At 56.3% G+C, this 26,420-nt stretch overlaps 3 protein-coding genes across 11 annotated transcripts; 2 read left to right on the forward strand and 1 right to left on the reverse strand.

The window, feature by feature from the left end:
- Window positions 1-2,710: 2,710 nt before the first annotated feature.
- On the reverse strand, window positions 2,711-10,987 carry USHBP1 (USH1 protein network component harmonin binding protein 1). 4 transcript variants are annotated; one of them, XM_034658014.1, is made up of 13 exons: window positions 10,969-10,987; window positions 10,303-10,390; window positions 10,066-10,214; window positions 9,412-9,877; window positions 7,133-7,258; window positions 6,825-6,961; window positions 6,547-6,687; window positions 6,097-6,270; window positions 5,157-5,406; window positions 4,380-4,598; window positions 3,545-3,651; window positions 3,216-3,338; window positions 2,711-2,970 (listed from the first exon to the last, which is right to left on the reverse strand). In XM_034658014.1, the coding sequence occupies exons 2-13, from the start codon at window positions 10,354-10,356 to the stop codon at window positions 2,781-2,783; spliced, it is 2,136 nt and encodes a 711-aa protein (XP_034513905.1). In that variant the 5' UTR covers window positions 10,357-10,390; window positions 10,969-10,987; the 3' UTR covers window positions 2,711-2,780. The 4 variants fall into 4 exon arrangements, with proteins under 4 accessions (XP_034513905.1, XP_034513904.1, XP_034513903.1 ...); XM_034658013.1 differs by lacking the exon at window positions 10,969-10,987 and adding an exon at window positions 10,671-10,808; XM_034658012.1 differs by lacking the exon at window positions 10,969-10,987 and adding an exon at window positions 10,615-10,808.
- Window positions 10,988-12,517: 1,530 nt separating this feature from the next.
- Window positions 12,518-19,930, forward strand: BABAM1 (BRISC and BRCA1 A complex member 1). 2 transcript variants are annotated; one of them, XM_011221929.2, is made up of 10 exons: window positions 12,518-12,667; window positions 13,553-13,608; window positions 14,004-14,360; window positions 15,332-15,390; window positions 16,097-16,217; window positions 16,303-16,381; window positions 17,186-17,210; window positions 18,435-18,564; window positions 18,744-18,830; window positions 19,482-19,930. In XM_011221929.2, exons 3-10 carry the CDS (start codon window positions 14,055-14,057, stop codon window positions 19,683-19,685), a joined length of 1,011 nt encoding a protein of 336 aa, XP_011220231.1. In that variant the 5' UTR covers window positions 12,518-12,667; window positions 13,553-13,608; window positions 14,004-14,054; the 3' UTR covers window positions 19,686-19,930. The 2 variants fall into 2 exon arrangements, with proteins under 2 accessions (XP_011220231.1, XP_019652693.1); XM_019797134.2 differs by having other exon boundaries at window positions 14,050-14,360.
- A 945-nt stretch (window positions 19,931-20,875) lies between these two features.
- Window positions 20,876-25,602, forward strand: ANKLE1 (ankyrin repeat and LEM domain containing 1). 5 transcript variants are annotated; one of them, XM_034658018.1, is made up of 10 exons: window positions 20,876-20,982; window positions 21,260-21,412; window positions 21,845-21,950; window positions 22,062-22,206; window positions 22,442-23,215; window positions 23,383-23,554; window positions 23,809-24,010; window positions 24,117-24,246; window positions 24,484-24,644; window positions 24,824-25,602. In XM_034658018.1, the coding sequence occupies exons 1-10, from the start codon at window positions 20,960-20,962 to the stop codon at window positions 24,908-24,910; spliced, it is 1,953 nt and encodes a 650-aa protein (XP_034513909.1). In that variant the 5' UTR covers window positions 20,876-20,959; the 3' UTR covers window positions 24,911-25,602. The 5 variants fall into 5 exon arrangements, with proteins under 5 accessions (XP_034513909.1, XP_034513906.1, XP_034513908.1 ...); XM_034658015.1 differs by lacking the exon at window positions 20,876-20,982 and adding an exon at window positions 20,992-21,182; XM_034658017.1 differs by lacking the exon at window positions 20,876-20,982 and adding an exon at window positions 20,992-21,182 and having other exon boundaries at window positions 24,484-24,612; window positions 24,824-25,601.
- Window positions 25,603-26,420: the final 818 nt, after the last annotated feature.

Below are 26,420 nucleotides of genomic sequence, written 5' to 3' on the forward strand. Positions count from 1 at the left end.
AGGACCAAGGGATGTTGTGGTCTGTGGCCGGCGGGGGCGCGAGGTCAGGGGCCCCCTCGCCAGAATTTTAGGCCTCTGGGGGCAGGGCACCCACACGCCCAGTTAGGCTAGAGGCAGCAGGAATGCCCACCATCCCTACTGGGGCCTGCCCCTTTTCCTCTTTAATTTCCTTTTCTTTCTGTGCTTCACATAAAGGGCTTGGCCAGGCCACCGGCTGGACTGCAGATGTCTCTTCCAGGCTCCCTAAAGCCTCTCAGTTGCCGCTGGCTTACAGCTTCCCCTGCCCTCCTGGACCCCGGTGGGGACGACCAGCATTTATTAGGCGCCCTTTGTTTGTCGTGCCCCCCCCCCCCCTGGGCAAGCCTGAGCCTCTTGCTCTGGGCCTGTTAACATTTAACCAGCTGGAAAAGCCCTTCCCACCGTGACCTTTCACCTTGGAGTCCCGCAGGTCGTTGCCGGCCTTATCTCCTGCCCTGCCCTGGGCCCTGGGCCCAGAGCTGGACACCGGGGCACATGGCTGGGCCTCTGAGAGCTGCCAGCAGGAAGAATAGTGCCCTCTGCCCGCACTGGCCCTCCCCTTGCAGGAAGGGGTCTTGGGAAAAGGCATCCCCTTCTCCAGATTACATCTGAGGGGACACCTTGGCTGGGGGGCAGGGAGATCTTGGCGATCTTGGAGATCATGCAACATTTTAGAGGATACCAAGGTTCTGTAAAAGCCAAGCACCACACACCCAGCCCTGGGCCTGTGGGCCTCCCAGGGAGCGTCTGGCTGGGTGAGAGCTGGAGGTTTTAGCAAGTACAGGAAGCAAGAACTGGGTCCTAGACATGAGCAAGGACTTTCCGTGGGACTGAGTGGAATTCCCTGCCCTGTAAGCCCTGCTGGAGAAGGGGGTCTGGATGGTTAGAGAAGACCATTTTGTTCTGGGGCTGCCTGGGAATGTGGAGGTGCTGGCTAGTTATTTGGGGGTGAGGACAGGGGTCCCAGGTCCCTGGACTGGGCTTTCCAGCATTCTTGGGCAGAGGGCATCTCGGAAGGGAGACAAGGTTCAGGGAAGGACTTCAGAGGGGGACTGGAGAGGGGAGGGGGCAGGGACCTGGGGCTTGAGGGACACAAGTTCGGGAGAGGAGAGGCTCAGAAGTGGCAGTCTGGGGCCGATTTGGAGACGAGGGAAATATCGGCCGCAGATCCTAGAACCTCCGGTAGGTCCACACCCTCGGCGGCCGCCCCGCCCCCTCCCCGTAGCGCCGCAGCCCCGCGAAACCCCTGGGGCCCTGGGGGGGGGGCAGAGGGAGTGGGTCGAGGTCCGGCCCCGCCCCCTTGACCCCTGCCCGCGGCCCCGCGGTGACATTTGACCTTGCGGCGGCTGCGGACCGGGGACAAAGAGCCCCGGGCCCATCTGCCGAGGGGGCACCCGTGGGAACGGCCAGACCCCGCTCCCGGCGGCCTGGGAACCGGCCCCTGCCCCCTCCAACAGCGCGAACTCATTCCCCACCCTTCAACAGGTGACCTTGTCTCCTTTTGCGCCCCCATCCCACTGGGCAAACTGGGGGGGCTTGAAGCGGTCTTTGCACTCCTGGCAAGAGGGGATAAGATCGGCCCCTCTGACCCTCCTCAGGACCTTGCCCCCCCCAGTTTCCCTGCTTTCCTCAAAGCTGGCTTTTGTCCAGAAAGATTGCACCGTCCGAAGGTCACCAGCCCCAGCGATCTCCGAGGGGTTGTGTCAGGAGGAGCAGGCTGAACGTGGGCCCCAGACGGGCTTGACCTCAGGCGCACCTTGCAGCAGGCAGCCACCGCACACACCTGAAGAGGTGTGAGCTGGAAATCACCCGCACCATCACCGCCACCAGGCTGGGGATGAAAACCTCTCTAATCCCCTTCTTGGATTTCAGCCATCACCGAGGCGGGGAGAGCGGGCCAATAATCCGGCTGGCCGGGTCCCACCTGGTCCCCCCTCCGGGAGGTGTGGCTTATATAAATGAGATGCTAATTAGATGCCTGCTTTTAACTTGACTCTAACAGCTCCAGGGCCCTGCCTCTGAAAGCTGGAATTTAGCCCGGCCAGGGGCTGTCCAGACCCTCAGGCTGGAACGTGCCTCCCTGACCACCCTGAGCGTTCTCCTCGTTGCTCATTGCCCCTGAGTAACCACTTGCAGATTTCCTACCTTTGCTGTGCCCTCCACCCAGAAGCCCTTTACCTTAGCTCCATATGTTCTTCGAATGCAAGTTCCAAAGCCCTCAGATTTCTCCTCTCCCCTACCTCCACCTTGAGAGCAATTGATTTTCCAGCTAATTTTCCATACCCTGAATCGTTAGACCCTCAGTCTTCCTTCTGGGCTATGGAAATTTTCCTCTTGGGAACATCTACCAGGCCAAACCTCGAATCTCCCTGGCAAGGGGATGGACAAGGGAAGGTGTGCCCTGTCCCTTTGGACCCCTCCCAGGGCTTCTGGAGACAGATGAGTGTTGGAATTTCAATTTCTGGCCATATAACCTCACTGACCCCGAATACTTCAGCCAGTCCTAGATTTGGCATGACCTCTGGCATGATCCCACTGGCGTCACATTCACATGTCACCTGGTGCCAGGTCAAAGACAGGCAGCCTTTCTCAAATGCCCAGCGACCCATCCATCAGGTCCCAGACCCCCTGGTGCATCAGCCCCCATGCCCCCCAACAGGTCCCAACATTCAAAGTCACACATGACATAACATCACTCCAGGACAGTTTATGATGGGGCCGCCATAACTGTCTGGCATGTCCAGACACGGCCACAATGGGACCTACAGGAAGGTCTCTCCCAGCCGGGGAGGCCGGCAGGGTGGTCTGGGCTTCCCCAGTGCCCTCGCGGTGGCTTCTAATGCCTCCAGCTCCTCTGCCTGTCGAGCTTCCATTAGTACCACCTGCTGCTCCAGCTTCCTGAGTTGCTCTTCCTGCTTCCGGTGGGCACCTCGGAAGGCCAGGACCAGGGCACTGGAGGGCGTAGGGGTGGGGGGCTGAGCCAGGAAACAACCCCCGCTACCCCCAAGTCAGGAGCCATGTATTCCCAGCCCCAGACAGGAACTCTTTGAGATTGAATCTTCCTAGGGTTCCACTCAGAAAGGGGAGGTATGGGACGGATGTAACCTGCCACCTACCTTACAAGGGAAACCTGAGGCCCAGAGAGAGCCAGGGACACTTCTGAGGTCACCCGGGGGACACAGGGAAGGGTAACCCACCTGTGAGCCTTGCATAAATCGCTGTTCAGCTCAGCACTCTGAGCACGTCTGGCTCGCCCCTTCTGAGCCACCTGTTCCAGTTCCTCCCGCAGGGACTGCAGCTGCTCCCGCAGGCCCAGGGCCCTGGTGCAGGGGTGGGGAGAGAGGAGCTCATAGCCATAGCCAATCCTTTCTTCCCTCCTCCCACCCCACCCATCCATGGTATTTTCATGTGAACACACCTGTACACAGACACACACCCAGCCCTCTGCTGCACACAGTGCCCCCATGGATTCTTATGTATCCCCGCCCAGCCCATCCACCCCCCAGCCCAGGACCAAGACACACACCGGTTAAGTGATGCTGCCAATTCCTGGGCTAGAGTCTCAGGGCCCTGCATTCTGCCAACCTGGCCTCCATCAATGCCCTTGCTGCCACCAAGGATAGCAGGCGGGCCCTGTGGGAGGCAGAAGGGAGGGAAGTGACATTGGCCTAGGCGTACTCAGCCCAAGCTGGACATTGAAGTCACCCAGACTGTGGCAGCCACAGCCCCTGTACTCACAGAGCCCCCAGTCCGGTGAGATACCCCAATAAGGGTAAAAGTCCTCCTTAACAAGAGAAATAAATAACAGGGGATCTCATCTGGAGGAAGGTGAGGTCTGAGCTCAGACTTGCAAGAGATCGTGGGCTTAATTGGACAAAGACGTAAGGGACCAGTGTTCCTGGCAGGGGCACAGCATCTACAAAGGCTTGAAGGTAGGAGAGATGATTCAAAGGAGGGTTCCAGAAGCTACTAAAGCCTTTAAGCAGAAGATGGATAGGATAAGGCGGGAAGGGGCAAAAGGGAAGGCCTCAGGGGCAAGCTCAAGCCAAAATTTAGGGAGAGATGAAGCATGGGCTGGGGTTATTGGAGTGAAGATGCTTGAGTAGGAATAAGCCTGGGGGTGGGAAGGAGGAGGCACAGGTTTGAGTGGAAGACGCCAAACCCTTTGGGGCTCAGTGGGGTCAATGCCCTCAAAGGAAAAAAAGCCCAAAGTACAGGTATGAACTTTCACATATAGTCCTTTGACATGCAACTCATCTCTTTGTGCAGAAATGCCAACGGAGGCTCAGAGGGGGGCTGTGATTGCCCAGGGCCCCGTGGCCAGTAGTATACTGCTATCCCTGCCAGGTAGAGCCACTCACCTGCAACTCCTCTTCGTCTCCGCTGCTGCCGCCTTCACTGCTGTCTGCACCACTACTGCTGGCCCCACCAGTCCCGAGCTGTGCCCGTTCCCACCGCAGCTGCTCTAGCAGGAGCATGTGGGCTGGGCCCTGGGCTCGGAGGGCAGCCTCCCGCAGCTCCAGACCCCGCTTCTCCCGCCGCACCAGCTGAAGCCGCAGCATCAGGTCGGCCAGAGTGTCCTGAGAGACCAAGGGGTGGGCAGAGAATTGGGGCCTCTAGGATCTGGGGAAACTGAGGCCCCAGGAGCCCCCCCCCGCCGCAGTGAGGACCGGTCAGGCAAGAACTCAAACCCTCACCATGACTTTGTATGATGGGAAATAATCATTTCCTAAAAATGACCGCAGTAGAAATGGCAGTTCAGAGAATACAAATATCTCAGACAAGGTCGAGTAGCATCTCAGTGGAAGTGTCTGGAGTTTCTCCAACTCTAGAACCTCAGGTCTTTCATGCCAGGGAATAAACCTCAGATTATGTCCCCTGCCTCCATCTCCTTTCCATAGGAAGGAAATTTTGGAAAGCCAGATTCAAAATCTTATGAGAAACTGAATTCCAGAAGACAAACTCCTATTCATCCCTCAAAATCCCAGTTCCACTTCTCCTCCCTCCAGGAAGTCTGCTCTGAGCCACATAGAACTCTCCTTTGTTACTTGATCTCCCAATTCGCATCCCTCTCAGCCTCCACAAAGGGTTTTGTCCCACCAGAAAAGACCAACACAGTGACCACTGCCCGTACATACCCGTGTGGCTGCCAAGTCCTGCTGGATCTGCATCTTCTCCAACCGGGGTAGGGCCGGGCCAGGCTGGGTCCCCAGAATGGCCTGCACCATGGCTTCTGCGTGGGGCGTAGTGGGCATGGGTGCCAAAGTTGGGCCAGGCTCTGGGGGAATCTTCACCAGAGCACGGCGCGCCCGGAGACGCTGGACGTAGCCCCAGAGCTGGGTAGCCACTTCCTGCAGTGTGGGCCAATCCACACTACTCCCCTGGGGGCTACAGGAAACAGAAAAGGGGTCTATGTCAACACTGGTGGCCACCATTGTGCTAACTTCATGCCAACTCTGGTGGGCTCTATCATCTTCCATCTTGCTGACCATGATGGATTCCATGCCATCTGTGGTGAGTGCTGTCATACCAACATGGTGGACACCAGAACATAAACCCCAAAGGGCACCATCATTGATCAAGACAACACAGTGAACACCATCATGTCAACGATGACTGTTGCGCATGCCATCACAGTGGAAGCCATCACACCAACTCAGCAGGTGCTGGCACTTATGCCGACACAGTGCATGCCATCACAGCAACACAATGGGCACCACTGCTCAGGTTGCCAACCCTGTTTGGCAACATCATGCTAACCCCATGTGTACCAACATCATGCCAACCCCATTAAACACCATCATGCCAGTTCTAATCAGTGGGCACCATCATCCATCTTCATGCCAACCCTGGAGGTCCTGTACCATCTCAATGGCTGTCAACCACCATCCCAATTTTGTGGAGTTGCAACCAGACAACACTAGCCAGGCCTCATGCGCATGAACCATGAAGCATCCTACACTGACCTTGCTGGGCACGGCCATGCCAAACCCCAACACGGACCCAGCTGTGGGAGCCCCATTCTCTACCAAGGACCCCACTCACTGGGCCTCCCAGCTCTCAAGGTTCCCGGGGTACCTTGGCTGTGGGTCCCGTGGTATCACTCCATCCACAGCAGCACCCTCTTGTGCCAGCAGCCTCTGGGCTTCCTTCTCCGCCACCTCCAGGTCCCCCTTAGGGGCCTCTTCTCTTGCTCCCGAGTCGGCCTCCCGGAGAGTGAGCAGGACTCCATACGCCTCCTCACAGTGCTCGCTGTGAGACACTGATCTTGAGTGCCTTAGGACAACTGGCTCCACCTTGTCACATGGGTGACATACCCACTTGTCCTTGGATCCTTCAGTTCATCCCCCACTTCCACCCCAGGGAGCACGTGAACTCCCTCAGCACCCCTTGGGCTAAAATTGCCTTAAAATAATTTCAGGCGGGAAAGTGCTTTCCTACGAGGGCCCTGACTCTCCCCGTGGATCATCCTCTGAGCATAGCCATTCCCTTCCACGCTAGTGGTATCATGGGTGGGATGCTACTGACCTGTACTGCAAGGCCAGACGCAGAGCGGTGGCTTCCGCCTCCCGCTGGCCCAGCTGCATGCTCAGGCCTTCGCACCGGCCCTTGTACCCCTGCAGCACAGCTGACAGCAGACGGTTGAAACATTTGAGCTTCTCAATGCTCCTGCCTCCACAGTCATGGGAGAGGGAAAATGAGAGGCCCCCCAGGGCAGTCAGGACCCAACTGATTTCCACCCTCCTCCCCACTCCACTCCAGCTCCACACTGGTGCCCTTATGAGCTCAACATCTGTGGCCCTTACCCCCGGAGCTGCTCCATCTGGGCTTCCATGATGTGTATCTCGGGGGCAAGGGGTTGAGTGGGGAGAGGTCCAAGCATCTGAGTGCTGGAATCGCTCCGGAGGCGCCGGAGCAGGGGGTGACCCAGGGAGAAGGGGTCCTGCCAGAAAGAGGTGACTTGATTCACCCAGATTGTCACTGAGGGCCCAGTATCATGGGATTAAGTCTTTTCCTACCCTAGAAGCTACTGGATCACAGGACCAGGACTTGACTCCCACCACCCAGAATCCTGATGATCTCAAGATGGTGGTTTTAAGCTTCCCATGCTCACCTGAGACCCCCAGGGCTCCTCATCTACCCCAGAACTGCTGGAGCCACTGACTGAGCCCCCTGCTGGGCCCCGGGACGGAGGTGGGAAAGGTTCCAGCCTCAGCAGGGAATCCTGCAGCTCCTGGACCTGCGGTGAGGGTGGGGAAGGAAGATAGAGTCGGTCAGGCCTGGGAGCACCAACCACCCACCAACCCTCCTTCAAACCTGTGCCTGGGACAGTGGCCAGGCCACGGCGGGGAAGCAGGAACCCAGCTACTCACCCCACCAAACTGCCATGGGCAATTCACTTAGCCACTCAAGAACCTTCTTTCTTTAAACATAAATGGTCAGTTGGTACATGAAAAGGTGCTCAACATCACTAATCATCAGGGAAATGCAAATCAAAACCACGAGATATCCCGTTATACCTATTAGAATATCTACTATCAAAAAGACATTGGGGCCCCTGGGTGGCTCAGTCAGTGAAGTGTCTGACTCTTGGTTTTGGCTCACGTCATGATCTCATGGGTCCTGGGGTCAAGGCCCGTGCTCAGCGGGGAGTCTGCTTGAAGATTCTCTCTCTCTGCCCCTCCCCCCACTCACACGGGCACGTGGGCATGCTCGCTTTCTCTCTCTCAAATAAATAAATAAATAAATCTTTTTCAAAAAGAGCGATAACAACCATTGGGGAGGGTGTGGAGAAGAGGGAACCCTCACGCACCATTGGCGGGACCATAAATTGGCACAGCCATTTATGCAAAACCATACAGCGCTCCCTCAAAAAATTTAGAACCATCATGCGATTCAGCTATTCCACTCTTAGGTATTTGTGCGAAGGAAATGAAAAAACGTAACTTGAAAAGATATCCACACCCTTATGTTCATTGCAGCATTACTTGAAATAACCAAGGCACGGAAGCCATCTAAGTGGTCACTGGAGGGTGAGTGGCTAAGAAAGACTATTATTTGGGCCTTAAAAAAAAGAAGGAGGGGCGCCTGGCTGGTTCAGTCAGTGGAGCCTGTGACACTTAATCTCAGGGTTGTGAGTTCGAGTCCCACATTCCATGTAGAGACTACATAAAAATAAAATCTTTAAAAAAAAAAAAAAAAGGAAGGAAGGAAATCCTGCCATTTGCCACCATATGGGTGGGCCTTGAGGGCATCATGCTAAGGGAAATAAGTCAGAGAAAGACAAATACATTGTGATCGCCTTATATTTGGAATCTAAAACAAAATAAAACAAAACAAAAAATTGAACTTCTAGAGAACAGGGTGGTGGTCGCCAGAGGCAGTGGGGGTGGGGAGAGGAATGTGGAGGGGGGATTTTCTTTCCCAGCCAGGAAGTGGGCCCCACCCCTCAGGCTGGGCTCTGGCAGCCCCATGTCTTGCGCCCTTGTCCTGCCCAAGATGAGGGCCTGTTCCCCATGATCTCCTCCATCCACAGGCTGAAGAGGTCCCAATGTGTTTCTCCTATCCTGACACCTCCCTCGAGCTCTGGACTCAGACACAGGTCTCTCTGATGGTCCCACATGGATGGCTCATGGATATCGTGAGCTCATTAGGGCCCAAGCAGCTTCTGGTCTTCCTCCCACCAAACCGGTTCCTCCTGCAGCCTCCCCATTTCTCCCTTCCAGTCCTGCAGGCCCCCAAACCAGGACTTGTCCTCAACCCTTCTCTGGCTTTCACATCCAAACCTGCCAGCTCCACCATCGACACCACCCAGAATCTGCCCACTTCGTGCCACCTCCACAATTTCCACCATCTGGTGTCTGGACCCGTGCCTCCTGGAACTGCGGGATTTCGCCCCTACCCCCTCCACCAACACAGGCTGTTCCGCCCATGGCCGCCAGAGGGCGCCTGTGAACGCGGCATCAGGTCCCGCCCCTTTCTGCTCCGGGGAAACCCTCCAGGATCCCACCAAGCTCAGGGCAAAAGCCCAACTCCCAGCAGCCCACAAGATCCTGTAAATCTGCCCCCATCACCTAAACTGTCCTCCTTTCACCCCCACACTGGCCTCCCCACTGTTCCTTGAATCACACTTGCACCTCAGGGAGGGAGTTCCTTCTCTGCCTGGCCTGCTCGTCCCCAGGTCCTTGCATGGCTCCTCCCTTACCTCCTCATTCAAGTGTCACCTCCTTAGGTGGCATCTCTGACCACCTTAACTAAGAAGGCAACGGACTTTGTCTGTTCAGGCTCAGCAGTCAATGCTAATGCTACATGAAGTTTTCCTAATGAACAAATGATTGAACGCTGCCTATGCCAGGCCCTCCTCCCCCTTAGACAGAGAGCTGCCCCACTCACCTCTCGCTGCAGCATCTCCTTCTCAGCCTGGATGGCCCGCAGGGAGGCCTGCATGCGAATCAGCTCCTCCTCTCGGCTGCCCAAGGCCAATCGCAGCCAGTCATTCCTCTCTGCCAGGCGGGCTGCCTCCCTCTGGCAACCCCCTGCCCCGTCCTGCTCCAAGCAGGGCCTGGGTCCCACCTCACTTTTGTCCTCTGCCTCCATGGGCCCAGGACAGCTTGGGGGCCGGTGGCGCCAGGCAGCAGCAGCTGCCTCCAGTGAGCTCAGAGCATGCTGGAGAATCTGAAACATGTCAGAGGCTTCAGGCTTGGAGGGGACAGTCTCCCTACCCGGTGGGGCTACATCTGTGGCCTGCTGGCCTTCCTCTGCAGGCTTGAAGGGTCCCTCAGGAGATGGGGCCGGTCCTCTGCTAGAGTCCCCTTCAGCCTCTTTGTTGGTCCTGTGGTGAGGTGAGAGATGGAAGGTTCTGGAAACGGGGTCATCTGGGGTGTCTGGCTCACAGGGGCTGCATTATCCGGGGCCTTGAAAGTGGGGCTGAGGAGGGCAATGGGAAGTTATGGCATGTTTGTGAGCAAGGGAGGAACACAGGTAGATCTGTGGGTAGGAAAGATACACCAGGGCTGGAGTGGGGAGCACAGACCGAGTGGGCCTTACCTGTTCCCCAGGCCCTGCCCACTGGCCTCTGCCTCTGGCCCTGGCAGCTTCGGCTTGCAGCTCTCCTGAGATGGCACAGGGCCCAGCTCCGAACTCCCACTGGCTGCCTCGGCCTCCTCTGAACTCTCTGCCACAGGATCCAGCTCCCCCTGAAAATGACCCCCACGGCCAAGCTCTGAGCCACGCAGGGCTGTGAGTGGTCCCAAAGAGCTGGGTGTGGTGGTGGGGGGCACTTACAGGCAGTGCGTGCCTCCCTCGGCGGCTTCGGGGGCGTGTGGCTCTGGCACTCATTGCGGTCCAGAAATCAGTCCTCTGAATCTTCCTCCTAAAACCACAGCCTGATCTCAGCTCTTGTCTTTGTTGTCCAGGCAAATGACAGCCTTAATATCTTCTCCTGTGAAATGGGCATTGATCTCCTCCCTCTGGAAGGGATCTTGAGTTATCAATGTCGATTTGGCACATTTGAAAGCCTCTCTTGACAGGCAGCTCACTATCTCCAAAAATTGTTCTGATCTCCTCTTCTCCCCTGCCTCCTTTATCTTTCACTACCTCTGTCCTCTCCTCTGTCCCCAGTCTGGGCCTGGCTCGAGGACTTCAAGAGTCACCTCTCCTCCCCAGGGTCCTCTTGAGTCAGAGGCCCCAGTCTTGGGGTTGGGTCCCCTCAGGCCGCTCTGCTTCTCCTGTGCCTCTAGGAGCGCCGTGGTCAGCGGCCCAAATCCCTGGCCACTGCCTGCTTAGGCCTGGCCTGGCCAAGGCTGGCTTGGGAGGGGCCGGGAAACAGGAAGCCCCCCTCCCCTGGTCATGTGACTTGTTATTGTGCTGTTTCCTCCTCAAGGACATCACCTTCCTCCAGTCCCAGTGGGGGACACGTGTCCAGCTCCTGAGATGTCAATCCCTCCTCACCTTAGCCTCTGATCTCATGTCTCTTCCACCTCTGAGCCTCAGTTTCCTTATCTGTAAAATGGGGGAGATGGGTCATTATAGCATTTTTCAATTTGCTAAAATCCGTCCAAGAACTGAATTATAACACGCCCCTCTCGTTCCCTACCTCTCTGACCCTCCCATCTCGGTTTCCTCTACCAGCTGCTGTTTTTCCTGTGTGAATGCTGGATTCCTCAGAGCTCAGATCTTCCCTACACCCTGCCCATTTTCCCTGCATCCATCTCTAAAGGGCCTCCTCATCTCCATCCATAGTAACAGCCCAAGCCTCTCCTCTCCCACCTGGATGCCAGCCCCGCCCTCTCCCTGGACTCTACAGCCACCCCTTCACTCCCTTCTACACCCAGGCCCCAGAGAGAGAGACCTCATTGTTCACTTCCTCTGCTCACGCACCCTCCATGACACCCCGTTGTCCTGGGGAAACATTTCAAGCTCTTCTACCTGGCATTCAAGGCCCTTAAAAATTATGCCCGCTGCCTGCACCCATGTATACTCCTTGCTTTAGCCACGATGACCCCTCCGTGAACAGTTCTCACAATTCTCACACCCAGGGCCTTCAGTTATGCTGTAACCTTTGCCTGGAACGCCCTTTCCTTGTTTCTGCACTTGATTTAAACTGTGCACAGCCTAGAGTAGCCTGAATCTTCCTCATTCCACTGACAGACACTAGGAGGCTGAATCTTCCTGCTTCTGTGTCCCCAAAGGTGGTAAGGAAAGAAGTTGCAATTCTCGGACTGGGGGGCATCCAGGCACGTTGAAATCTGCACTCTTAGCTTCTGCTTCGGCCATATTAACCTGTTAAAGGCTCCGCCACTCCAAGGCCCTTGCAAAGCTCCAGATCCTTGCCAAGGCGGTTCCTTCTTTCTGGAATGAGTTTCATTCTCTTGTTTTTCTGGCAAGTTCTCCATCCTTGAAGACTCAGCTTACACAGCTCCTCCTGGCTGTCAATGACCAGAGCCTGGCTCCTGAGGGCTGGTTTAATTGACCCCATTACACATAAAGAAACTGAGGCTCAGAGTGGGTTTTAAATGGTTAGGGGGTAAGAAGAGAAGTGCGCATGAAGAAGAAAAGGTGGTCTGAAATAGTTTTGGCTTAGTCTTTTCGGCTTTTGCAAATATATGTAAAATAAAGGAGCAGAATTAAATAACTGGACAGGGCCTGGGGCGTGAGTCACGCCCACCTCAGGCCTCAAAAACCCGCCCCTCGCTGAGGGCCAGGTCAGCTCCACCAATCACCAATCAGCCCTGCCTCTTCTTCTAAATCCCGCCCAAGTTCCTCGCATTCAGTTTATCACAGTGCAAGTGAGGCCTTCTTCATTCCTTTGAGCCTATTCCGTAGAAAGGTCCGCTCCACTAGACCTCGTCCCAGCCTATCAGGGTTGAAGCATTGACCAGTGTAGCCTGATTCGGCCAGAAACATCAAAGCTCCGGCTCTTCTTGCTTTAACCAATCATACTCCAAACCCCACCGCTTAGCGCAGTCCTAGCCTATCAACTTTCAAGGCTCTCCAGCCGTCCCCCCAGTTCAGCTGTCCGCTTGCCTTACGGCTTGCTGAACTACATTTCCCAGGAGGCGTCGCGGATGCGCCACACTACTTCCGGGCTGAGAAAGATGGCGGCTTCCTAGTCAGTTTTCGGCTGAGTTGGAGGGAGGCTCAGGCTACGGTGAGAAGAGGTTGGGTGGTTGCGGTCCCGTCCCTAGAAGTCCAATCCCTAGCCTTCCCTGAGGCTTTCGCTTTCAGCTCTGGTTTCTCCTGCTGCCTAGCCTTCATCCCTCTTGCTGAAGCTATAGCATTGTTTTGCTTAGAGATTGAGGGGGTTGCAAGCCGCTGAGAGACCATCCCTCGCAGCCCACACCCAAGCCCAGATAGGCAAACTGTTGGTGTCCTATCTTTCTTCAAAGGGCCCTTTAACACCCAGATTCGTGCCACTCCTTTGCGCAGACACTTTCTAGGCAGCCCAGTGCCCGCTGGGGAGAATCCCAGAGCTAATTACTCTTATTTTTTCTTATGTTTAGGCAATCCCTACACCCAAGGTGGGGCTCGAACTCACAACCCCAAGATCAAAAGTCGCATGCCCTACGACTGACCCACCCAGGCACCCCAGCTAATGACTCTGTTAACCTTAAAACTAAAACTGTCAGTTACTTTTTACCAGCAAAAAGAGGTTTGTTTGGGAATAGCAGAGAATACAATTCAGGACACACAAGCTATAGGAAAATCTTAGGCAAGTCCAGAACAAAGGAGAGGAGTGCTGTTTTATAGAGGAAGGGGAGTTGGTGGGGGCTCTTATAAACCTAAAGTCTGTTGGAGTAAATTGGGAATTTGAAGTTTAGTGGCTTTTCACTGACTGAGTTGTGAAACTCTGTCATTGGCTGGGCTGTTGCCAGGCAAGGAGAAAATCTTTCATTTTCTTGCTGGGTTAGTATAGTCTTCTTACTGTTGGGAATCCAAGGTCTGTCTTCCTGTTGGGGTCTGCCATTGCCGTAGGGGGTGAGAGCCCCTCTTTTGGCCTCCCAATTTCATTTTAAATAAGGTTTCCTTTATTCAGTTTCCCACAGGCATAGCTGGATCCAGGTGCACAGAGGTCTAGCTGCTGTTTTCTGGGTGAGCATCACTTTAAGCAGATTTTTTTCCCCTCTTGGAGGCAAAAGAGACTCCTGACAGCTCTCAACTTCTGTCCTCCCAGCTCTGCAACTCTAACGAGTCCCTCTTCCCTAGTGGCACTATTGGAAGCCCCAGAGCTGCCCCTCACTGACCTGTATGGGGTCATGCCCCATATCAGAGCCATTCCTGGTGCCCAGATTCATTCACTGGCCAAGGAAAGGGGTGGAGTTAGCACTACAGAAAAAATGGGAGACTATTATCTTAAGTCAGGACGGATGCCAAGCACCCGTTCGGCAGATAAGGAAACTGAGGTCGGGAAAGAAGTGATTTTTACAGTCATTAAGTAGTTCATGGTCTGTTCTGCCCAGTAACCAAATGTTTTTAAAACCCCTAAGGGGAGGATCCTGGCTTCCCCCAATCCTGCTCCATCCTGCCACTTAGGGGCCATGGAGGTGGCAGAGCCCAGCAGCCCCACTGAGGAAGAGGAGGAGGAGGAGGAGGAAGAGGAAGAGGAAGAGGAGCAGTCAGCTGAGCCCAGGCCCCGCACACGCTCCAACCCTGAGGGGGCTGAGGACCGGGCGCTGGGGGCCCAGGCCAGTGTGGGCAGCCGCAGCGAGGGTGAGGGTGAGGCGGCCAGTGCTGACGATGGGACCCCCAATCCTCCGGGAGCTGGCCCCAAGCCCTGGCAGGTGCCCGCAACAGCTCCGGAAGTCCAGGTGCGGACACCGAGGGTCAACTGTCCAGAGAAGGTGGTAAGTGAGGGGCTTGGCCTGTGGCTGTGAGATGTTAAGGAACCTTAGGTTTAATGTTCTTGCTTTTTGGGATTCACTGGTCGCTTCGTAGGAGTTTTCTAGGGCTACCAAACAAATTACCACAAACCAGGTGCCTTAAAACAGCAGAAATTCATTTTCTCACTCTTCTGGAGGCCAGAAGTCTGAAATCAAGTTATGGGCAGGGCCAGCTCCCTCTGGAGGCTATAGGGAAAGATCCTTCCTTGCCTCTTCCAGCCTTTGGGGGCTCCACATGTTCCTTGGCTTGTGGCCACATCACCCCAGTGTCTGCCTCTGTCTTCACACGGCCTTCTCGTCTGTGTCTCTGAATCTTCTTTCTGTTATAAAGACACTTGTCATTGGATCAGGGTCTTTTTCTTTTCAAGATTGATTTATTTGAGAGAGGGAGTGAGGGGGGGAGGGGCAGAGGGAGAGGGAGAGAGAGAGTATCAAGCAGAATCCCCACTGAGCAGGGAGCTGGATGGAGGGCTGGATCTCATGACCCTGAGATCATGACCTGAGCTGAAATCAAGAGTTGGATGCCCCTGTCGACTGAGCCACTCAGGCGTCCATGGATCAGTATCTGTATCTTCTCTCAAGATCTTTCTCTTAATTCCATCAGTAAATACCCTAATTCCAAAAAAGTCACATTCTGAGGTTCCTGGTGGGCATATCTGGGGGGGCCGGGGCACAATTCAACGCACTCTACCTTTGTTTACTTGTTTCTGTGTCAGACATTCTCTAGCTCCTGGGCTCCTGATCTAGTGCTCTTTTCCCTGAACCACCGTCTTCTAAAATAGGTTGCTTGGCTGGGAATCGGGGGTCATCATACCACCTTTTCAGACAGAGCTGCTTGGAGAGGGCTGCCAGAGTGCCCTGCGGGCCAGTGTTAATGCCCACTTGCTAGGCGCTGCCAGGCACAGTGCCCTGACCTTCCTCGAACCTTCTTGCAGATCATCTGCTTGGACCTGTCCGAGGAAATGTCCCTGTCAAAGCTGGAGTCATTCAATGGGTGAGAGGAACATTTGGGGGCTTGAATATGCAGCCACAGCTTGGGGTGGGGTGGGCAGGGGGAGGCAGCTCAAAAAACTCAGGACTCTCTCTCTGAGACTCACAGCAGCTTGGCCTGGCCTAGGGCCTGGTGCTGTCAGAGAGTCGCAATGGCAACCAACCATGAAAAAGCTGTAACCCACCAGGGCTCCGTTCCAAACCTGTGAGAGTGGCTTTGTGCCGTCCACGGCACAGCAATGACTCAAAAACAGGTGAAGTGACTTGCCCAAGGCCTCACAGCAAATAGGCAGAGTCAGGACTCAGACCCAGGCCTAGATGGCCCCGAAGCCCCTGCCCTGAGCAGCTGGGTCTCTGTGGGGTTGGTGACCGGGCCCGGAAAGGGTCCAAGGAACTCTGGGGGATGCTGAGGACAAGCCTGCCTTCCCCTCGCTGCCACCCCTAGCCGTCTGTGGCTGAGTAAAGGCCTGGGGAAGACCTCGTGAGGATCAGTTGTGAGACCCAGGCTGGCCAGAGGAACCCCATTTGGAGAGGGCAAAAGCTGGAGGCGGGGGCTGGGCTCTGCCACTTCCCCGCAGGATCTGACCTGGGCCTCCATTGGCTAATCCTGAGGCTGGTGGAGGGCTCCCCAGGATTGACAAGTGAGGAGATACCTTCCAGGCCGGGAGGCCTTGCCTTAACCAACCCCCTCACCCTCTGTCCTTCCCCAGCTCCAAAACCAATGCCCTCAATGTCTCCCAGAAGATGATTGAGATGTTTGTGCGGACAAAACACAAGATCGACAAGAGCCACGAGTTTGCGCTGGTGGTGGTGAATGACGACATCGCCTGGGTGAGGCTGGGGCAGGGCCTGGATGCTGGGGGGGTGTTCCCTCGGGGCGGGGAGGCTCCTTGCTGAGGCTTGTGCTTCCCAGTAGCTGTCCGGCCTGACCTCTGATCCCCGGGAGCTCTGCAGCTGCCTGTATGACCTGGAGACGGCTTCTTGTTCCACGTTCAGTATCCTTCCAGGCAGGGGTGCCCTGTGGAGGGGGCGGGGCTGTCCTGCTGTCCTGGAACCCCAGACGCCTGAGCCATGGAGGGGGCTGGCTGAGACTGGCTCAGGTCCAGCTCCCACTTCTGCCGTGACAAGCTTGGGCAAGTCCCCTCTTTGAACCTGTTTCTTCATCTGTAAAACAGGGAGGCACAAAACCTGCTTCCCCAGGGGGTTGCTGTTAAGATAAGGAGTCATGGTACAGAAACAAAACCTGCTGATTTGGACTCTCGATGTCAAAACCACATGCATGGAGAGCATTCTGTGCAGGGCCAAGTATACCGTTGGTGCTCAATAAATGGCGATACGTGACTGAGATTTCACAATCACTGCTACAGCTCCTGCAACCTGGGCACAGCAGATTTTATGCTAATTTGAACACAAAAGGCTCACGTGCAGTCCAAAACTTAGAAAATGATCCTTGTGACTTACAAAACAATGCTGAGTGTTGAGGGTAGGGGACGGGGACACCCAAGGCTCTTGCATTGTGAGGACAGCTTCCCTGTCTGGGATGGAAAGGGGAGCTTTGAGCCACCAAGCCTTTTCAGGGCATCCAGTGCGGGCCCCCTGTTTTGTGATCTATGCTGAGGGAAAACAGGCTCAGACAGGGCAAGCGACTGGGCCAGAGTCACACAGCACATCTCCTGCACGGTGGTACCTGGCACGAGGCGTGAAGGTGCCCGGGCTCCTCTGGCATCAGGATGAGGGAAGCCACCCACCACTTCCTACCCGTGCTCTGCCACCGGCCTTCTCCTTAGCATCTCTGCCAGATCTGGAAGGTCTCTTCAGCCTCATGTAAGTACCGCCTTCCCCACGTCTCGCCTTCCATGTCAGTCCTGTGATGGCCCTGAGGTCCCCCGCTCCATTGTTGTAACCCACAGAGCAGCACGCTTTTTCTGTAAAGGGCTGGACAGTAACTATTTCTGGCTTTGCAGGCCATATGGTCTCTGTCGCGATGACTGGGTCCTGCCCGAGTAAACGGAAGGAGTCACAAACCATACCTATGCACGGGGCTTTGTCCCAACAGAATGTTCTTGATGAACACGGAAATTTGAATTTCATATCCTTTCCACGTGTTGCAAAATGTTCTTTTGATTTTTTTCCCCCAATCATTTTAAAAATGTAAAAACCATTCTTGGCTTATGGGCCCTAGCAGTCCAACCCTTGTCTTTACCTGCCCCCAACGGTGGACACAGATCTTGTTTTGCCTTTTCCGTCGTGATTAACCTGGTACAGCTGTCCCGGCAAATTTTGCAAGTGAACCCATCCTGTAAATTCCCAATGGAAGACATGCGGGGCCAAAAGGGTGTGTATTTTTAATCTGCTAGAGTTTGCCAGAGCTCTTTCCCAGGAAACCAACCCTGTGTACCTCCCCTGACACCAGGGTTGTTCGTGCTGCTGAAGGTTCTGTCTGTCTGATGGAGGCTAGCGGCCACCTGTTACTTGCACTCTGCTTTTCTTTGAGCCTTTTTTCATTCATTTGTAAGCCATTCGGTATTCCTGCAGCGATTTCTCCATTTGTCCCCTTTGCCTATGTTTCTGGGGAGATGTCGGCTTTGTTCTTATTGATAATCAGATTTGTTTTTCACATATTAAAGACATTAGCTCTCTGTCTGCCCAATGCTCTCTGCCAGTGTGAGATCCAGCCATGGCCAGTTGGGGACCTGGGTGCTAGCTTATCAGATAAGATCAGGTCCCTGCCTTCGACTCTTCTAGCCTGGTAGGATAGGGCCAGCTCAGGTCAATGACGGGGGATATGAGGGCGGTCAGAGCGGGCTCCACCTTTGGGGTCAGCAGAGTCTCCCTGATAGAGCAGGAGAGGTCAGGCAGAAGGGTGAGGCTGGGGAGGCCCTCTGGGCAGAGGGGACAGCATATGGGGAGGCTCAGAAGCAGCAGTGAACTTGGGAAGGATCATGTGGGGCTTTGCACACCCAGTGAAGGCCCAGGCTCTCCGAGGGTGACAAGAGGGGCAGGTCCCCACAGTGTGCTCTGACCTGTCCCCCACCCTCCATTACGCAGCCAGCAGAAGACTGAACTGCCAGTCACCGAGAATGTGCAGACGATTCCACCCCCGTATGTGGTCCGCACCATCCTTGTCTATAGCCGTCCGCCCTGCCAGCCCCAGTTCTCCCTAACGGAGCCCATGAAGGTGAGTGAGGCCGGGAAAGGGAGGGAAATCTGCAGCCAGCAGGATGGTAGTTAGACACCAGGAGGGACTTCCTGGTCACGAGAGCTGGGACACCCGGAGTCCAAGGCAGAAGCTGGGGAATTATGGTCATGGGGGCGTGGGTGGCTCAGGCCCCGAAGGCCGGTGTTCTTCCCCTGCAGAAAATGTTCCAGTGCCCATACTTCTTCTTCGATGTTGTTTACATCCACAATGGCGCTGACGAGAAGGAAGAGGAAATGAGCTGGAAGGTGAGAGGCTGCTGTGCGTGTGGGTGGCAGGTGGGTGGAGCTGGGGTGTCTTGGAACCCACGTCTGTTTTGCAGCCCTGGAGCCCTGGCCCTGCTGGACCATGGTCCTTAGATCATTCAACAACCGTTTCTACATGTCTGCTCTGAGCTAGCGGGGGATTCTCTCTGTCTGCCTTTGCGCTCACAGTGCCCTCTGCTTGGAGAGCCCTTCCTTCCCTGCCTCCCCAGGCCCTCATGGTCCTTCACATCCCAGCCCAGACTTCGCTATAGAACCTTGATTAGGCCACTTATCTCTGTGCCTCAGTTTACCCAACTGTGAACAGGGGGAATTGAGGCCAGCTCCTACTCCTACCTCAGCACCCAAACTGAAAGGCTCTGCTCCTCAGGGATGAATAGCATGGTTGTTGGGGGTAATGTGCATCTAACTGTGTCTCTCCAAACTGGGGGCTCCAGGACTGAGATTTCTTGGGGTCCCTACCACTGTGTGGGTGGCGGGGAATATTTGCTGAATGTGGGAACGTTTCCTTTCTGGCAAACTCCTCTTCATCCTTCAGAACCCATCCCTGATGCCCCCTCCTCTGGAAAGGCCTCAGGGGCAGAGAGGGTCCATCAGGGGAACCTCTGCCTGAACAGCCCTTTCCCGGCCCCACAGGACATGTTTGCCTTTATGGGCAGCCTGGATACCAAGGGTACCAGCTACAAGTACGAGGTGGCGCTGGCTGGGCCAGCCCTTGAGCTGCACAACTGTATGGCCAAGCTGCTGGCTCACCCGCTGCAGCGGCCCTGCCAGAGCCATGCCTCTTACAGCCTGCTGGAGGACGATGACGAAGCCACCGAGGTCGAAGCCACTGTCTGAACCGTCCCTGTGCATCTCCGCCTTCTCATTCGGTGAAGCCCTTGGCTTAGAGAATGGTTCTCAAACTGGGCTCTGTGGCACCCTGGTGGGGAGGGTTCCAGGAGGCTCCTGGGGACTCTGGGCACCTGTTCCCTGTTTTCCAGCCCACCTCCCATTACTGGTTTGTTCACTGTAAGTTTTGTTCTTCCCTGTGTGCTTTTTGTCATCAAAATAAAAATCTGAGAATCCCTAGCCCAGGTCCACAACAGTTACCTCGTGTTATTTGGGATCTTTGGGTTGCAAGTGACAGAAAACCTACCGGCTGAACAGAAAGGGGAATGGCTTGGTTCTTGTGGATGAAAAGCGAAGTGCAGCTTCAGGCTTGGCTGTATTCAGTTGCTCAGGCAATGATGCTGTTGGGGTGGGCTGAAACATCTTACGTAATTGGTGTTCACCGTGCCCTGCTTTTCTCCTAAACCGTGGAAAGGGCTTGACCACTCCTCAAACTACAGCCCAGGTGAAGAGAGGGTCCCCACACCTCCATAGGACTCTCCTTGCCTGCGTCAGGTAACCTTACATTGGGCCAGAGTTGTGGGCTGCACTGATCCGGGAGGACTTGATCAAGCCCCTCCTCTGGGAAGGGGTTACAGCTCTTTCAGGAAATAGAATGGCTTTTTCCCCAGAGGAAGGGAGACCAGAGACAAATACAACAGTCTACCATTCAGCTATCTTCCTGGATAATGAGCGATTGTGAAAAAAGTTTAGCGACTAGATTCTTATAAAACGGAAACAGCTTTATTGAGCAACAGCTTTTCCTCCCTATGAGCATTTATTGGGCACCTATGTGCCAAGCCCCTGTGGTGAAACTCGTTCCATTTCACACCAGCCTGGAAGGGATTATTCTCCCATTTCGCAGATGGGAAAATTAAGGCCCTCAGTAGCCCAGCGCTCCTAAGTAGTGGACTCCAGGTTCCCCAGGGAGTGAAAACGGGCAACACAGAGATGGAGGCGGGAGCTGTTAATTGAAGCCTTACATGGTATCGAGGCGGTGCGCGTCCACGCAGTTCCCTTGGGCAAAACGTTCCAGGAGACGTGATGCCCTGTGGGCACCTGTGGTCCCGGGAAGCAGCTCCACCCCTCTATCGGGGTGAGTTCGCGTTTCCCCGCTTTTAAGACGAGATAACGGCACGCTAGGCGGCCTCCACCCGCCCGGGGCCTTATCGGCGGCCCCAGGCCCTGCGTGAGCGCCACTCGGTGTCACGGGCTCCCGCAGGCGCTAGAGCTCCCGAACCCCGATGTGGACGCCGGCGCGACGTAGGTCAGCTCGGCTGGTGACACCGCGCGGCGCGGGCCTTTGGGGACCCGAGGCGGGGGGTGGGGCGGCGCGTGCGCACAAGGCCGCGGCGGGAAGTTGGAACTCGGGGGCAGGGCCGCGGGGCTCCGGGACAGCCCCCGCATGGACGCGGCTGCCCACCTGGCGCGGCAGCTTCGGGCAGCGTTGCGGGAGGAGGAGCCGCGGTGAGGGCGGGGACCGGGCCGGGGTCGGGGCGGGGGGGGGGAAGGGTCGTGGTCCACTCTGACCTCCTAGTCCGTAGGGCCGTGGAGGAACTGCTGAACCGCGGCGCCGACCCTAACCTGCTGCTCGCGGATGGCGCGGCAGCCCTGCACCTGGCGGCCGGAGCCCGGCACCCGCGCGGTCTGCGCTGTCTCGAAGTCCTGCTGCGCCGAGGCGGGGACGCCAACGCTCGGTGAGGCGGGGACTGGACCCGGGGCGGGCTGAGCCGCGCAGGGGAGGCGTCTCCCGAGTCCGCGGGCGAGAACTGGGAGTCTTGGAGAGGGCATCCCAAGCCTAGGGGCGGAGACTCGGTGCCCAAGGGTGGGGCTTGGGGATCTCGGGGCGGTTCCTGAGGATCCGGGGGCGGGGGCCGGGGTCCCAGACGCAGGGTGGTATGTCAGGTTGCGCTGGGGCCAAGTAGAGATCAAAGGTTCGGATCCGGAGGTGGGAGCTCTAGGCTTGGAGAGCAGAGGTTTGAGGCTGGCCGAGGGCGTGGTGTCTAGGATCCAAGGATGGTGTCTCAGGCGGTGGGGTGGCGATAGGAGCCCGAGAGCCAAGGTTCCGGGGTGCCGAGGCGGAGATCACATTCCCTCTTCCGCTGACCCCTCCTCCGCTCCCTCCCCAGTTCGGTCGAGGCACTGACGCCGCTGCACGTGGCTGCCGCCTGGGGCTGTCGCCGTGGCCTGGAGCTACTGCTGGGCCAAGGAGCGGACCCCGCGCTGCGAGACCAGGTAGGAGCCCAGCGCCTGCAGTGGCAGGGCGGACCCGGAGGGAGCAAGGGAGGGAGGGAAGAAGGGAGGGAAGAGGATCTCGGGGGCCCCCTGCTGACCGCGCCGCCGCAGGACGGACTGCGACCGCTGGACCTGGCAAAGCAGCAGGGGCACCAGGATTGCGCCCGCGTCCTTCGGCAGTTCCAGACTCAGACCAAGACCTCGACCCGGACCCGGGCAGAGAGCCAGGAGCCGGAGCCTGAGCCCGAGGCTGACGGTGAGTGGGGCCTGAGCCTCCTCGGGGGCTTAACGTCTGATCTAGCTTTGCGTGTCCCTCTGATGTCCACTCTCTGGCTCTGGCTCAAGTGCAGTGTCTCCAGTAAGCTCTCTGCCTCCTACTCTTTCCCTCCTCCCTGAGACTCCAGCTGCCATTTCTGCCTGATCCAACCCCCATCTCTGTCTCTGGCTCTTTTCACTCCTCCTCTTTGACTCACTCTCATCCCTTACTTTAGGCCCAGATCCCAGAGGAAAGGGGCTGGACGCCAGGCCCTCTGGACCTCCCAATGTGACGCCGGGCTCCATAGCACTGGGCAGCAGTGCTGGCAGGGACATGGGCCTGGAGGCCAGCCCCAGACTCCCCAGCCTCCTTGCCCCCCCTGAGATTGCTGACGAGGATAGTGGCTTGGAGTCCCCCCCAGGACAATGGGACTACAGCTCAGATACCTCCTTTGTCACTGCAATTGAAGATTCTGGAACTGAAGACCCAGCCCCGCATACCACCTCCTGGGCTGGGTCATTATCCCAGGCCAAGCAGGGACTCCTGCCTGGTATTCCACCTTCCCAGAGGATGCCAAGGTCTCCAGGTACCCCACAGCTGGTACATCGAGCTGCCAGGGCAGACAGGGAGGCAGAACTAAATACCTGTCTGCGGGCCCTGAGTCTGACCTCTCCAGATGCCTCCCCCTCCCCCATATCCCTCCCTGATGGGAGCCCTGCCCAAAGCCCCCCTCGGGAACCACCGCCTGGACGCCCCGACTCCCCCTTCCTCAAAGACGAAGAGGTGTCCCTCGACAGTGATGTGGCTGCCCTCTGGCTGACGGAGGATGAGGCGAGCTCCACAGGTGGCAGGGACCCTGTTCCTTCTTGCTCGTGCCCTCCGGTCCCTGCCGTGTCTGACCTGGATCTGCTGCGAGGGCTCCGAGCACTTGGTGAGAGCCCCGGCCCCATCACACGCTTCACTCGGCCATACCACCTCCGACGGCTGGAAGAAGCCCGTGCTGCTCCTGGTTAGTCTGTTCGGGGCATCCAGAGTCCGACGAGCCTGCGGGAATTCCCGGACACCCCTGTCTCTCAGTCCTGCCTATTTTATCCTTTGTCTCTGGGAACAGCCCCTTCTTCTGTCTGCCTTGACTCAGTCCTCCCCCGCCCCTCCCCCCCCCGACCTGGGGCTCAGACTTTTCAGGGCACAGCCCAGAGCTGGCCGAAGCCCTGCGGACAGGCTGTATCCCAGATGCCCAGACAGATGAGGATGTGCTTGCCCAGCAGTTCGAGCGGCCAGATCCCAAGAGAAGGTGGCGGGAGGGAGTCACGAAGTCCAGTTTCACGTATCTACTGTTGGACCCCAGGTACTCGGGGCAGGGATGACTCAGAGGTGGAAGCTGGAAAATTCTGGGATTGGTTCTTATTTGCTTTGTAGCTTTAAAAGGGGGATTGGCCCTGTCCGGTCATCAGCTTCTTTAACTATAAAAGGTTGGTTAGACCCAGTTCAAAGCTGCTGAGTGTCCCCAGGGAGGATCCACCACTCTCTGCCTTAGAAAATGGGGCTTACTGGACATGGATTCTGGTTGCTCTGTGAACTTAGAAACTGTCTCCGGGGCAGCTCTCATCACTTCTTCCTCTCTGAGCAACTCCCTTCATCCAGGGAGACTCAGGACCTGCCAGCCCGAGCCTTCTCACTGACCCCGGCTGAACGCCTTCGGACCTTTGTCCGTGCCATCTTCTATGTGGGGAAAGGGACACGGGCCCGGCCAGACGTTCACCTCTGGGAGGCCCTCAGGCTCCGTCGGCAGCCAGGAAAGCAGGTGCGAGGCTAACGATCAGGGTCATGGCAGGGGCAGCTGGGCTATGGGGAGGTGAAGGGAGGAGGGGATTGGAGGGCAGACCCCTGACCCCAGCCTGGCCCCCTAGGCCTGCCCCAAAGTGCGCCAGATCTCGGACATTTGGGCCAGTGGTCGTGGTGTGGTCTCCCTGCATTGCTTCCAACACGTGGTAGCTGTGGAGGCTTATACTCGAGAGGCGTGTCTTGTGGATGCTCTAGGTAGGTGCCTGCTCGGGGGTCACATGAGGGACCCTTGATCCACTGATTACCTCACCCCTTTCCTCTCAGAGCTGTTTGTGCATTCATCCAATGAGCAATTATTGAGCACCAGCTATGTACCTGCACGCGTACATATTTTGCTCTATTGGTGTGTCCCTGATTAAGAGCAATATGCAGTGGGTTCACTGTCACATCTGCCAGCGGTTTCCAATAATGCCTGACCCCTCCTCTCTCCAGGGATCCGGATGCTGACCAACCAGAAACAAGGCCACTGCTACGGAGTTGTGGCAGGCTGGCCGGCCAGCCGGCGCCGCCGCTTGGGGGTGCATTTGCTGCACCGCGCCCTCCTTGTCTTCTTGGCTGAGGGTGAGCGAGAGCTGCGGCCCCAGGACATCCAGGCACGTGGCTGAGTCCTGGGGAGAAGGGCCTCCGGCCTGAGTAGAGATCGGGGTGTTTGCATGTGGTGGCGGCCCCCTGTTGAAGGCAGCCTCCCCGCTCCAGAAGGCTGCCAGGGGTGAGGGGTAGCCCGCAGCACACGGTGTATCTTCTCCCAAGCTGAGGGAGGACTTTGTTACAGATGGAACTTCTGGAGCTTCCCGACATGGGAGAACAAGTAGGGAACCAGAGGATCTTTGGAACATTCCAGTGCTTCAGAACATGCTAGTGCTTTGACAGGTTGGGCCTGTCTGTGTAATCCACTTTTATCTCCCAGACGCAGGGGACTCACATGTAGGATGGGCCGGGGAGCAACGGCCAAACTCAAGAGCCAGATTTCTCTGCTTCCCAGCTGTGGGACCTTGGACCACTAACTTGTGTCTCTGAGGCTCAGTTTCCTTGGTTGTGCAGTGGGGACAGTGACAAGTCCTACCTCAGGGAGGGTCATGGTGGAGACGGGAGTAAACAAAGGCAGGAAATACAGTGTGTGGCTCAGAGCCCCGCAGGTGGAAAATCTCTTGGGGAAGGGAGGTGCCGTGATGCTGTCGAGGGGAATACTGTGTGGTGACATGTGGGCAGAACCCGGGAGGTCGACTGGGGTATGGGTGAGCGACCAGCCCTCTTCAGGATAGCTGTGCAACAGGGCTCTCGATTGCTTCTCTGAGACTGTTTCTTCCACTATAAGATGCAATAAATAACCGCAATTTCCTGGTGATGCTGTGCGATTTCAGACTTCACATATGTGAAGAGCTTCAGTAAATGCCAAGCTGCCATCCTGGTGAGGTGTTGACGGGATCATTTTATTTTCTGGAAGTTGCTTCTTCAAAGCATTTAGTGTATTTAGAGATTTGGGCGGATCCGCCGCCTCATTGGGTTGACCATCTGCCCATCATCATGGCTTAGTGAACCAAGTCCTGCGGGGGGGGGGGGGGGGGGCGGGACGGAACCCCAGGCACCTTTCCCCTGCCTCAATTCGCCCAGGCTGAGCCCCTGGCCGCTTTTGGAGACTGGCTGGTATGGTAATTAGGGGCCAGGCCTCGGGAGTGGGTCTGGGCTCTACCATTTTATTTATTTATTTTTAAAAAGATTTTATTTATTTAGAGAGACAGCGGGCGTTAGCAGGGGGAGAGACAGAGGGAGAGAATCTCAAGTGGACTCTGCGCAGAGCGGGAGCCCCCCAGGGGGCCTGATCCCACAACCCTGAGATCATGACCTGAGCTGAAATGAAGAGTGTGACGCTTAGCCGACAGACCCACCCAGGCGCCCCTGGCTTCTACTCTTTTGACCAAACTGGGGAAACTTCTCTGACGTCAACTCTCTGGATAAAGTGATAGCAATTAAAAGTGTGCCACATGCCCAGGAATTCACAAAGAAGTCACTGGGAAAGAATCCAGAGACAACCCCCCCAAAAAAATTGACCCAAAAGGGATGAGATTTATCTAACAGGATTTCCCAATGTGGACCCTGACATTTGAGGTCAAATTATTTTTTGCGGTAGGGGCAGCATCACCAGGCTCCACCCACTAGATTCCAGTGGGCTCCACCCACTTCCCCCCCCACACACACCCCTTGCCTCAATTAAAAATGTCCCCAGAATTTGCTAATGGAGGATGCCTGGGTGGCTCACTCGGTTAAGCCTCTGACTTCTGCTCAGGTCCCACAACAGGCTCCCTGCTCAGTGGGGAGTCTGCTTCTCCTTCTCCCTCTGCCCCACGCCTCATGTGCATGCACTCTGTCTC

The sequence above is a fragment of the Ailuropoda melanoleuca genome, chromosome 4 (assembly GCF_002007445.2).
Source record: "Ailuropoda melanoleuca isolate Jingjing chromosome 4, ASM200744v2, whole genome shotgun sequence".
NCBI classification, from domain to species: Eukaryota; Metazoa; Chordata; class Mammalia; order Carnivora; family Ursidae; genus Ailuropoda; species Ailuropoda melanoleuca.